Genomic DNA, 13,926 nt, shown 5'->3' with positions numbered 1-13,926 from the left:
GCCATACAAACTAATGGTGTGCCCCAGCGTGTCTCCAGGCTGTGTGGGGCAAACTGTGTCATTCTGATCAACTGTACTTAAGACAGGATAGCCTAAGGATGTCAAAATAGCGGTCTTTCATGGTGAAAGGTATGTATGAAAATGGCACAGAAAACAGGTTAGTTTAGAAAATGGGAGACAGACAGAAGACTCATCCACAGTTTTATGAGTACAGCAGAATCTGATTACCTGAATGTTGCAGGTGACATGATTCAGATTATACATCTTTCTAGGAAGCAGAATTAATATAAATGGGAACATATACACATATACTTTTGTACACCTAAGTGATATATCAGCCCAGCAGAAACTCTAAGGTGCCTTGAACACTGAAGTGACATAAGATCTTTAGCAGAGCATTAGCATTAGTAGGGTCTAAGGTTGTAAGGAAGGAATCCCACTGACCACATCGGAGAACACCTGACCCAAGCAGAGACAAGAAGGACAAAACCAGCATGAGTCTGTTTCCAACAGAAAACTGAGGTCAGAGAGGAACTCACTGATTACCCAGTTGTCCCATGAAGAAGATTCCTGATGCACAGTAGCAAGAGAGGCTGGAGGAGGCACACAGTGTCAGGGCCTGGGCAGGCCACAGCTCAGGAGAACTCATGGTGTTTACAATGAGCTGATGTTGATGGAAAACAATTTTCTCTGGAAAGATGTGCCCTGGCTGGATCCTGACTGTGCAGAGATTAGCTCTAGTGTGGGCTCCCAGTGAATGGGAGACCAGGGTGGGAATGGCCTGGCAGGCAGGTCCTGCTATACCAATAGCTGATGTTTTAATTTTGCACTTTTAACTTTTATCCAGGCCGAGGTGAGGCAAGCAGGGAGCCATGTGATTGCCTGGCACAAGGTCCACAGGGCTGAATTAACTGATATAAACAGCACAATGGTGGGTTTGTACTCTGGAAATGGGCTGCTGCTGACAGAGGACTGCCTGGGTAAGGTGGGTATTTACAGAGTGGTGCAGAAATGTAACATTAATCTCTTATGACACAGTGCAAATGGACAAATGGAGCTTCCTTTGCCTTAAGTGTAGCTGTGCAGAGGCCCTGTTCTTCCTTCCGGAGAAGAACAGAAAGGAATAGTCTCTGCTGGCTGCGCCTGATCTGCCAACTTGAATTCCCCAAGAAAGAGGACAAGAGTCCTGCAGGCTTTTGGAACTTCAGGAGGCCTCATATTCTTTTGCAAACCCCTCTGCGCACAGCACTTGCTGATCTCTTCTCACAGCTTTATCCAATTTCTCTTCCTCCCAAAGGATAAGGAAGGAAACACTGGCCATCCTTCCAATACGTGCATTTTTTTTAAAAAAAGTACAAGGGCAAGGTTAGAAAGAACTATAAGATTAAACTGCCTGATCTGGAAGACAAAAATCTCAGTTTGGGTAAATATAAGGCAGAATTGCACACGCAACAGCAGCACTAGCTCACCCTGTGGGCACAGCCTTTGTTGCCATCCTCACTGAATCCTGCCCTGGAGCTGCTGCTCTGTCCCTGCATGAGGGACAGGAACAGGCCTGGCCGCTCAGCCTGTGGGCTCTGACCAGAGCATACCTGCCGGTGCTATGCACTGGGGTGACTTTCATGAGGCAGCCTCTGGCTTTCACGTCGCCAGTTCTCCTCACACCAGGTCCAAATGCAGAGCAGCGACTTTCCCTCAGTTTTAGGCTCAAACAGAGCACAGAATGCTAAAGGCTGGTGGAGCTATAGGCAGTATCAGTTATTTGAGACATGAAATCACCCTCCCCAGAAAGCAAGCACAAATTGCAAAGACATGTCTCTCTATTTTTTGCTGTCTCTTCCAAGAGATGACAGATACTTTCTTTGGAGAGTTTCACCCCATCCTTTAATGACTAATCTGGTTTTGACAGATTAATTTTTGACTTTTAAAAAACTTTTATCATGGAATAATGATCAACTTTCCAGCAAGCTGACTGATTGACTGACAGAAATTTCATTTGGTCTAATATAGCAGTAACCTGCAAATCACGCCAAACAAACTTGATTTCACTTGTTGATAAAGCTATTTTTTTGTGAATCAGGAAAATGCAGCAGAGGGAAATATCTAGTTCCTCTTGGGTTTTTGGGAATTTTTTCCATAGTATGAAGGCCCTATTATTGTATTATCACAAAGAAATCAGTGAAGTGGTACCTGCAAAAAAACATACATAACTTACATAATGATTAGGAGACCTAAGCTGGGCAGAAGAGACTTGTATACACACATTCTTACCTTGTCTGCTGGGGACAGAGGACCTTTCCCAGCCTCTCTCATTTAAGGAAACAACAGTTACAGAAGGGTCGTTGTGATGAATTTAGAAGACAAGTCCTTCACACTTTTGAGGCCAACATTTCTGCTTGGACTTCATGCAAGTAATTGTGTCACATGTCCTGATCCCTCTGCTTTACAAGGCTAGTAACCCTGGGGAGAAACTGAGGTCCCCTGAGCGCAGGTCCCTGAGGAGGTTCCATCTGAATATGAGGAGAAACTTCTTTGCTTTGAGGGTGCCAGAACACTGGAACAGGCTGCCCAGAGAGGTGGTGGAGTGTCCTTCTCTGGAGACCTTCAAGACCTGCCTGGACACATTCCTGCGTGATCTACTCTGGGTGAACCTGCTTTAGCAGGTGGGTAGGACTAGATGATCTCCAGAGGTCCCTTCCAACCCCAACCATTCTGTGATTCTGTGTTCGCTGGCAGGCTTTCACCACTCTCACATATATCCTCTTGCACAGCAAACAGTTATCTCAGATATAGATTCCATCCATGAGGACAAAACAGCCTTCTTTACTTTGGGCTCTCTTCTGTTTTCCATTACCACACCCAAGCAGTTTGCTCTCTTCACCAAAGGCAGTGTCTTATTTTCTACCAAAATGCAATAGATATCTTTTTTCCCATAAAAACTAACTGGCTTTATGACCAATATGCTTCCATCTAAAACGTATCATCACCATTACTGCTGAAGATCAACATCTATTTAAGCAGGAAATAGTTTTCACACTGTAATTTTTAAATAACTGCCCATCTGAACATCCTTAGATGTGCTTCAAGCATTACCTAGTCTTTAAAATATCTGTGTTACAATTCTCAACCTACAGGCTACCAGATCATGTCATAAAGAGATTATGTGGCTTGCCCCAGACCAATCTGACAAATCTGTAGCAAAGCAAGAGTCTGAACACAAGTGTCGCAACCCTCACTGTCCTGCTTTGAATCAGAATTCTCTGTACCAAAAATGTGACCTTTCATTAAGTTCTGTGCTTGGAGACAACAGTGTTAGGGGCCCTGAGATGAGACAAACATAGTCCCTACGTTGCCAAAAGTCAAAACTTTCTTTCAATAAGTCCTGTTTTAGTAGGGCTGATGCTATTTTATATCCCTTTATACCTGCTTTTGTCTTCGCAGTGTTAATAGCAGGACATGTTCCTGCTGACATCTTACATGAAAGTCCACACACAGACACACACACACACGCACGCACACAAGATACACCAGGCAAAGCCATATTAACTTATGTAGAATTCAAAACAGGGCATCAGAGTGACAGGTGCAAAACGTTTTACCAAATGAGAAAGAATAAAGACAATGGGTAGAGAGAGATATCATTTTCCAGATTTTGGAAGAGCTTGTAGTAAGGAACATACAGTGAAGTAGGAGAAGAAGTTATATAGTTGGGATTATACCTTCTGCTCTCTCTTGTATCATCAGTTAGCTGGGGTATTTGATAGGAACTTTTATCTTCCTTGCTCAGAAATACTGCAGAGTATCTGTTTTCCTGTTTTGTCTATTTCTTGGTCAAGTCTTTGCCTAACTGAGCAGAGAGAAACTCAGTTAAACTTTGTTTAACTGAGTAGACAGAAACTGTCCTCAAAAAAGATGATAATTACAGAGGCAGATAAATCTCATAGACTTAGAAGACTTCAATGGAGAGCTGTGATCTGGCTCCAGATTTTGACCTGTTGCTGATCTGTTTCCTGGGATGTATTACACTAGCCCTCACTTGGGCCACTGTGTTTGGGCAGAACATGACCAAGACCTTGACTGGAAAGTGGTTTTATTCACACTGACAGCTACACATCATTTACTAGCACACTCACTGCTATTTCCTGTCCTCTTTGAAAACTGAAGTAAAGCAGAAATGAATCCTTCCCTATCCACAATCCCAGGTGTCCACAGAGCAGTAGCTGGGCTATTTGCTCAGCTACCAGGAGGAAGGAGGGAACACAAGGCATCAGGGAATCTTGGAAATACCTGTGTTTAGTTGTCATCAGTCCTCCAGCACAGAGGCATCACAAGCATGGATTTCCCAGCATGGTAGTTCATCCTGTGAGGTAGGACATAAGGTCAAACAGCATCTTTCCACCTTTAGCTTTCCTACCTCAGTACACTAGCTTCAAGTCTTGTATTACAAAAGGCCAAGAAGGGAGGTCAGGAGAAGAGGGGATGGTTGTTCATTCCTCTAATTTGGGGAGATGGTTTGCTGCTTCTCTCTCCAAGCCCTTGCACTCCAAGCAATGCATTTTAATCACTTCACAACTCTTACATTCACAATACCATTTTACTCACTGAACTGATAAAAATAAATATCTGTCTTGTCAGGAGAAATAACAGTTACTTACTGTTATGCCAGAAGCAAAAAAATTAAAACATTTTTCGCATGTGCTCTGATGATGTCTCAACCCAGCAAAGGAGTGGGACTTAAAGAACTGAAATGCTTCAGAGTTATTATTGTTAGAGACTGTGCCCACTGGGGGTAGGCAGTGGAGAAGGAGGGTAATTTTTCCAAGTCTGTGATGGAAACAGGAGCTTAAACACATAAAACGTAACTTACTAATATTTCCCAACAACAGCAACAGGTAGCTACAGTGGCCCAGACTCTACAGTTAGAATACTATTAGGTGACAGAAAACAGTGGGTAAGTGTGCAATTTCCTCTTATCTGGGTTCTCTGAGTAGGAAAAGTGGTGTATGGAGTTAAAAAGAAGCAAAGTGGTGAAAGGACTTTTCCATCCAGGGTATTAGGGATGAAGAAAACAAGAATTAAAGACCTTCCTTTTCCTGCAGGAACCTCCATCTGGCCTCATCTGGGCACAGTCACAGAATCACAGAATGTTGGGGATTGGAAGGAATCTCGAAAGATCATCTACTCCAGTCCCCCTGCTGGAGCAGGAACACCTAGATGAGGTTACACAGGGAAGCGTCCAGGTGGGTTTTGAATGTCTTGAAGACTATTGACTTCACCAGGTCAAATACCGAGAAGTTCACCAACAGTGGATCTATGCAGAAGTATTTAACAGTGAGATGAACCTGCAGGTCCCAAGTGATCTTAGGAAACCTGATGCATGACAGTCTGGAAAAAGCGATGATCAGGACTTCTCTCCTGGTCACCTTCTCCAGCTTCAGAATAATAAAATATTTCTACAATTTCTAACAATAAGCAGTTACTGATTTTGGCTGGAGCCAGACATGACAGAGGCTGGCTTCCTTCTGACATCCTGTATCAGCAGCACAACTGGAAGTCTCCTCCACTCTGGATCTCCAAACAACTTGGTTAAGTACATGACCATTTTGAAGATTTGTTCTCTACTAATTTTAGTGTCTGAACAACAATACTTTTTTTTTTTTTTTCACAACTCCCTCTTGAGTTTATTTGTTACTTGCACTACATTTATTTCACTTTCTGGAAAAGAGAAAGTTGGTGTGACAGATTATTTGATTAGACAACTTTACCAACAAAGACTATCCCAAGCTTCTTAATATACTTTTAACTTCTCATTTCCATCAACTGTATCTCATTCAGACACCTACAGTAAAACATGTTATGAAATCACTCCTCTGTCTACAAATCATTAACATTCAAACACTATGCCTACAGACCATGAATGATCATTGTTTTGTGGTAATTTTTCAAACAAGACGTGGAAAAAGTACAAGAAAAACAACCCTTGCCTATGCCACAAAACATAATTTAGAAGAGGTAGACCAACTCAGGACTATATAAACGTGTGTTCTTTAGCTACACAATATATACACATACAGTATCCAGAGGGTAGCCAGTCACAAGGAGACAGATGCTGGTTACCAGAAAAATAGCTTTTCTGTGCAAAGTAAAGAAAAAACTGCACTAGCTCAGTCCTATGTCTGTTACACAGCCTTGTATACTCCAAAAGGTTACAATCTCTCTCGTATGTAGATGTAGAAGTCCCTGGATGTCTTTGAAAAAGTCTTGTTGACGTGACTTCCAAGTCTAAGTTTCTCAGAGGTCCAGGCACACAGGTAGCTGTGGACAATAGTAAAGTCTTCTGATGCACCTGAATATGTGTCAAAGGATTTCAGCAAAAATGCCTTCATCCTTCACATTCACATGTTGCCAGCTTAGCTGTTCCTGTGGCAGCATTAGAAAAGATTACTTTTCAGTATACTTGTTAAGGCAAACTTAAATCTCTGTCCCCTGTGGTCTGAGGGTGACTTTGGTGCTGCAGCCTCCTAGCAACAGGTCCCCTTGATCTCCACAGTGCTTACAAAAGAAAATCCAGTTTTGGTCTTCTGCTCATCTCTTGAACACCTTTATTTTTAGCAATGATCAAAGACTAACAATGCCTTTCCTCTCCACTCCTCTGTTGAATGTGCCAGTCTTCTCTTAAATATTTACAGTCAGCTAAACTCAGTAGTACTCAAGTAACCTTTTAGACCTTACCCCTCAACATTTGTCAGCATTTCATAACTCATGTGGTCAGCAACCCAGCAAAGGGTAGGCTTTTATGACATAATTTCCAGAAGTTGTTGCTACCAGGTTTGTCCTGGGAACCATACAGCGTTCGGATATCACTACTTCTTAAACCCACTGCTTCTTCAGAGTACCAAGAAGATAGAAACAGGACAGAAGGAAGATGACTGGAAAGACTGTCACTGCTTCAGATACAGAGGTCTCCTAAACAGCCAATGATGTGGCACCCAGGAGGGCCCTGCCTTGCTTCTGAAGGAGAAGGTACCAGACAAGAATACCTTGAGAGACCACACTGTTTCCAAGAGCTCATTTAATGAGGACAGTCATTAAACTGATTGGTCAAGCAGGATGGTTAAAACAAACAAAAAATGTAGGTCATCAGCCTTGATCAGCCAGCAACCATTTGAGTTGAATCAGCCCATTTGGCTTTATAATCATAGGCATGGCAGCTGTGTTTCACATAGCTAGTCTAGTGCCTCTTCTGAAGGCACTATGGGGGACCATCATCAGCAGGCAACACAACACAGGGCTTTGCTACTACACACCAGAGAGAATACCTGACCTGCAGCGTAAGGATGTTCAGAATGTGCCTTACACATCCTAATGCCCAGAAGGTACATTCTGCCTGCAGAGGCAGTACTTCCAGAAATATAGAATAATCCTGCATAAACAAACGTAGATGACACCCATCAAGATGAGCAATAAATATTTCCAGGGGTTACACTATGACACAAACCAAGCACTTTTAGATTTGACAATACACTTGCTATGTAAGGACCACTTTTTTTTTTTTTTTTTTAGTTACTACAGTTCTTACATACAAAGTACAAGAGCACCAATATAAGGCTTAAATATTTGCCAGGCTGTCAAAGCTAAACAGACAAGTGAGAACCTGCACTCCTAACTTCTGTACACAAACTTTTACCTACACACTGTGGGGCAAAGAATAAGCACTCAGATGTCTCAGTGACTAGCTCTCCCAACAGTAAAACATATCCAAAAAAGTGCAGTGTCTTAAAGTAGTGTAAGAGTTATTAAATGTTTGTAGGATGTCCGTGAGCATCACTTGTGTCCAGTGTTCTCAAGCAAAGGTCGGTGCTAGCTGCAGTACCCAGGGACATGGCCTGCAGAGGTTTGTCAGTATAAGGCATGGGGCAGCCTGGTAGAACCAGTAAATCGTAGCTTTGCCTGCACTGCTATACTGTTCCACCTTAGCTAAAACTTTTGGCATAATATAAATACCCTGCAAAACCCTCCTGATAAAAAAAGAAATTGTTCATCCAAAAATACGGGGAGAAGCTGGGTCATCAGATGAGGGTGAAATTGGTTTAAAAGCCATTAAGAAGAAAGTGACCCAGGCATTCAGGACCAATCACAGCTGCTTGGACTGATCAGAAGAGACAGAGAGAATTATTTATTTATGGACTTCCTGCTCTCCCTGAGCGGGTGTCTCCACTGGGGAAACTTTAAGAGGAGTGGGGAGCAGGAGACAGGTGCTGCTTGAAATTCTCAGGAGGTTTTCCTGGCCTGGGCCTCAGGAGAGTTAAACATAGTTCATGCCCAAAGCATCCAGGAGACATCGACTTCTCTTTCTCAGAGCAGGAGAGGCCAGAAAGAGCATCACATGGGTCTCTGCTGGGATGGAGCATAGAGAGCCCCAGGCACCCAGGCTGCCATGCAAGCTTTGCGCAACTTACAGTAAGATCCCTGCAGAGCAACAGTGCTTGAGTACACAGCCGTTTCTCTCTTCTCGTGGTTCAGCTGCTTCCCTTTAAACACAGATCAAGTGTCTCTAGGGACTCAGCAAGTGTTTAACAGACCTGCCTGATGGAAGGACCTCCAATGAGAAAACCAAGACCTGAAACTCCCAATAGACATTCTCAATTCAATCCACAGCTGATAAGGCAACCCTGAAGTTACATGCAACCAGATCCTAACTGCACAGAAAGCACATCAGTCTAGCCTGTATCCAAAGCTCATGTAAACATCCTAAACATAAGGGCGAGGGAAGGACTAGCAGATTAAACAGGAAGAAATACTTGAACTGAAAGTGTCAGCACAGAAATATGGAATTCTTGATATAGCATCAAGAATTCCTTTTCAAGTTACAGTACTGTCTTTGCTGATGCAATTTCTTATTGTTTCCCCAAATTGGAGGAAGAAGAGCAATTATTCCCTAAAAATCACAGAGTTCTCTTCAGTACTGAAAGTTGACCATTCGCCACTAACTAAAAAAGAGCTGTAGAGATAGATAGATCTGTCCAGTCAGACAGATCTGGCAACTATCCTCTTGTTCTGGCTTTGGTCAGAGGGCCACAAAAGGGAACCAGGGCTTGGAAATTATCAAACACCACCAGAATTTATTTTTGCTGGAAGATGCTGCAGAGAGTAGCATTACAAAAGGGTTGCTGATGGGAACTGAACAGAATATGTGAGTGGTACAGGCTGCACTGTGTCAATTCATGTTTCCCTGCAATTCATTAGTGATGAGATGCCAGAGATTGAGATGAAAAGAGCAGGAGCAGACAGTGACCTACTGCTTTAGACACATCTCATTCAAAATCCCCAGTTTATTCCTGCTCTGCCTCTGCTAATATATCTTACATTACTCACCAGCAATGATATTTTTCCTCAATTCTGGTCTCAAACCAGTACATTGTTTTGTGCCACTAAAGCTATACGGCAAAACCAGTTGAGGTAGCAAAATAATGTTTTGGGAAAGCTTTGAAAAGGAAAGGACTAAAGAACAAGAGAATATCATCTTCATCAAGATCAGAGATCCAGGGCAGCCTCAACATGAAAAAGGCACAAAGTCTAACGGTGAGAGTGTTTCAGTGTGTCCTACTCACACTGCCTCCTCCCCATGCATAACAGTGATTTCTGCTACTTGTCAATATATAAAACCAGGTTTGTTCTGCCAGTCTATGTTTCTCCAAACAAAGGGCAGCATCCATTTTCCATTCAACGAAAAAGGTCTTATTTGGTCTCTCAAAGGAAACTTCATTTGCTGCCCATTCAGAGACAGGTTACATTTTTAGGGTTTCTGTGACCTTTGTTTCTCACTCTGGGAAGAAGATCATTAAGTACTGATAGCTCCTTAGCCCAGACAGGGAACTGCTCCAGAGGGGGCTGCATCCCCCAGGGAGACAGAGCACAGACAACCCAGGCCTCTCTGGGGAGCTCTTCTGCTTTGTCCATTGACTTGTGGCTTGAAAATCTTTACACGGCCAAACCAAATACACTGCTAGTTTGTAAGTGCCAGGGTCATTCATCTGTGTGCTTTCAGACACATTGTTTGGGAAATTCAATTCACCCCTTAATTTGCCAAATTAGGTTAATTTGCCAAATTTAGGTTCTAAAATCCTCCAGAGTCTGTAGTGTCCTTTGCCCCTTCATGCTCATTTGCCAACTTGCCAAAAGAAAAATAAGTCCATTTTGATTCTGTTCCTAGCCAGTTGACCTTGCCTTCAGAGCCTGGCACACCAACTTCCCCTGCCACAATGGTCAGGTTACAAAAACAAAAGAACATTTGCTTCCTTGTGAAACACGTCCCATTGAGATTTTTCAGTTACAGTAATTTCTGTAGCATGCTCTGTGCTTTCACAGAGTCTCGGTTTTGCAGAAATACAAGGCTTAATCCGCACCCATTTACACGCATTTGACAGCCAGGATGAGGCCTCTTCTTCCTGCTGCGTTACACTCATGCCTCTGCATAGATACCAAATGCCTCTGCACCGCTGGGCATAGGTGTCCCCCAATGGCATTGGGTATTAGTGATGCCTAGTGTTCACCTCCTCCCCTCATGGGCTTTCTTTGCATAAGAATGTTACTGCTGTATAATTCGAGGTACAATTTTAAACAGATTAACTTAAGTTGGTACAAAAGGCACTCATTACTATTGAAACTAAACCTGTTTAGGCACCTAATGAACAAAAATGAAGCATCCTTAAAAACTGGCAAGAGAGCATCCACAATTTGGTTTTTCATTAGTTGAAACGGATTGTTTTTTCTCCTTGTGTAGAAAAAAAATCTTCTCTGGACTGAGGAAACAGCAGCATGTGGAAAATAAATGACTGCCCGTGCAAGGGTGCAAGACCCATTAATGACTACCACAAAGCAGCAGGGAGGAGAAGGAGCTGAGGAGAGGGCTCAGTTGCTTGCACACAGATTGTTAGGAAATACTGCATTCAATTTGACCAACAAAACGCACCCAAGAACGGGCACCCAGAAGTGACAGCCAACTAACAAAAGTTACAGGGACATCCCAATACACTCGGCATCCTCCCTTGGTTGGAAAACAGGGTGGGGGAGATGGGGGGCGTGGTGAACACAAAACCAAAAAACCACCAAACAACAAACCAAACGTGTGGGTGCACCTGCAGAGACACAGAACAGTTTCTGATGCTCATACAGCATGTGCATTACATAGGGGTTCAAGTCTCAGTCAGCAGAGGATGCAGATTAGTTAAAGTGAACACTGCACAGAGCAAAGATGCACATCTTGCAGCACTTCTGCCCTATACATCCCTACCACCTAAGAGAACCCACAGAGCCTTGCTATCACAAAATCCCTCTCAGAAGACAACAGCCTTTGTGGGAGGCTGAGGCCTCCTTTCAAACAGCTCTCCAGACCGCGATGTGACTGCGGCTAGCAAAACATGTTAGCTAATGAAGATTGAGTCAGGCAGGCAGTGACGATTGCCTCAGCCTGTTAATCCACTTAGGGAAGGAGAAGGAAAACCTGAGCTGAATTCCTGTGGTCCCTGCGAGGGACTGTACTGTGCCCGTTTTATCACCTAGGCAGAGGAATTCCAGCCAGAGCTGGACTGAGGAGAGCTCCGGGTGTAAAACCAGTGCTTTTGGGAGACGGGAGCAAGAGCAGAGGTAGGGAACAGCAGTCCCCAGGCAGAGGACCAGGAACGGATTTTGTGTCCACTGGGAACTAATGAAGAAAGTGAGTTTTACTTGCCCTCTCGCCAGAAGAAAGCAAGGACATGAATGTAAGCTTTTGCCTAACAGCAGGGCAGGGACAAAACACACACCTTGTACCCTTTCCACAAGGCAAAAAGGCTTCCCAAGGGGTCAACTCAAATTCCTGGCTTAGAAAGTCAGAGAGAGCATTCATGCCCCAAACACACATCCCAGCGGTGACAGAAAGCCAGCATTGCCTCCTGCCCAGTTTAACTAGCAGCTTGCGGGGATGATGGGTGCCAGTCCCAGGAAATGTCAGATTATCCTTAACCACCAGAGGGTGCTCCCCATCTCAAAGACACAGTCAATGTCACACATACACCCAGACAGCTAGAGCAGCCTTTATTTCCAGCAATTGTGGAATCCGAGCAAGGGAAAAATTAGAAAATTTAAAATAAATAATAATTAACTAATCTAATCCTGTGCCTCGCCTCTGTTTCCCCACCCCCCCTGGCCAGGCAAGGTAAGGACCTCTTTCCTATTTGTCCTCTGTGTCCTGCTCAGTCAGGTGATTTTCCTCATGTGGAGGTTAAATCACTTTTATTCTTTTCTCCTAGGTCATGGATCCCAAGTAACAAATAAACACTATCCAGCTGGCAGCTTTGTAAAGAGTGAGACTCCAACTTGCTGCCCCTGAGCAGGGTTAGGATCTCACCCTCTGGTCACATGCAGTTTTTGTGATACCAAGGCATGACCTTACACCTGCACTGCGGTGGAGATGTGAGGGCCACCAACCTGTGTGTCCAGGTTCACTTTCCCCACTCTGACCTAAGCTGGTTTTCCAGAGGGGAGAGTGCCAGCTGTGCAGAGATGCCTTGGGGCAGCATTTTCCAAACATCAGTTTTGGGACAGTAGCGCTATTTAACTCTGTCAATACGACACTTGTTGGGAATGACTGTTCACTTTGGTAATGCAGTGCCCCCACAGCCTCTCTCCTTTCTCCCACTGAAGGGACACAGAGGTGTGTGGCAGAGGTTGCACACTCAGGAGCTGTGCACATGGCAAACTGCCACTTTGTGTCTTCAGCTTCCCATTTGTGTGAGTTAGAAATAATATCCCAGGGTTGCATCATATGCAGAGAACAGAGCAGTTAGGATTAAATCATAATGGTTATATTGCACCCTAAGATTCAGAGAAGAAAGTGTTGAAAGCACACCAAGTGAGATCAGGCACCTCTGCAAAACAGACTAGCTCTGCTAATGTGTCTGGCACAACATTTGTTTATCCCAGACCCCGCTTACTTGGATGGTCCAGGTCTGCATACCCTGTGGGGAAACCAGCTTTCACTGATGGCTCCCACCCAGCACATGTGTTGCATCTTGCTGTCTGACCACTACGAGAACAGACTGTTGCATTTTTTTAGTTGCCCTTTCCTCTCTCCTTTGGCCAGTATTGTCAGGCTCTGCCTGAAGATATTTTTGTTAGAGTTCCCTCTCTTGGGTACCCTGCATTACTTTGTGTTTTGCCCTCTTTAAACCATAAAATACATTTGTCTGATGAAGCTGTTAAAACTGAGCAGTTAAACCACTGCAAAAGGACACTCATTTCAGTTTCTTACACAGATTAAAATATGTTTGATATGTTTGGCTTACTTAATTTCCAGAATGAACCATTATCTGCAGCACATGGGGGAACCAGTGCTTTCCAAGTCTGGCCAACAGTGATACTAGTCATCATTGAGAGAGGCATCACATTATGCAGCCTAACAAGGCCAAAGAATTCTTCCAGTGTTTGAGACTGGGGAAAAGAAGGGGAAAATATAAGAGGAAAAGATTTTATGTCTCTTAGGTGTTTGCAATAGACAATTCTACTTCCTACAAACAAATGTCAGGGGTACATGTCACAGCTCCACTTTTTCTAATTATCCATGGCATTCCTCCTTGGAATTACAGCAAATACCAGTCATGCTGTGGAAAGGTTAACCGGCATTAGGTTTGGACACTGATTATCCCAGCACCATTAACACTCAACTTCTCAACTTGATAGTTTTTAACACTACTCCATTACCATTACAGTCATTATGTATTTTTATCCTAAACATGCACATAATCAGTCATCAAAAATGTGGTTATTTAAAATTAGGTCTTTCGAGAATCAAATTTCTGCATACTTTCACTAGGAGCTTAAGCTTTGCCAGTCTTCCTCCACCCATTACAGCAAAGACTTTAAAAGTAATTTTGTAGCCCTAGTGAC

General features: G+C 43.5%; 1 protein-coding gene across 2 annotated transcripts in view; it reads right to left on the bottom strand.

The window, feature by feature from the left end:
- Positions 1–13,926, bottom strand: part of ESRRB (estrogen related receptor beta) — a 132,393-nt gene that overhangs the window by 89,905 nt on the left and 28,562 nt on the right. The window contains exon 2 of one of the 2 annotated variants that reach the window (XM_071809475.1): positions 4,288–4,360. The exons of the other annotated variant lie outside the window; for it this stretch is intronic. Within the exon in view, the coding sequence (XP_071665576.1) occupies positions 4,288–4,304 (17 nt within the window). The 5' untranslated portion in view covers positions 4,305–4,360. The remainder of the gene's footprint in view (positions 1–4,287; positions 4,361–13,926) is intronic. 2 annotated transcript variants of the gene reach the window in all.

The sequence above is a fragment of the Patagioenas fasciata genome, chromosome 5 (assembly GCF_037038585.1).
Source record: "Patagioenas fasciata isolate bPatFas1 chromosome 5, bPatFas1.hap1, whole genome shotgun sequence".
NCBI classification, from domain to species: domain Eukaryota; kingdom Metazoa; phylum Chordata; class Aves; order Columbiformes; family Columbidae; genus Patagioenas; species Patagioenas fasciata.
The sequence above is the reverse complement of the archived record's forward strand: the minus strand, read 5'-3'. Positions and strand labels throughout refer to the sequence as shown.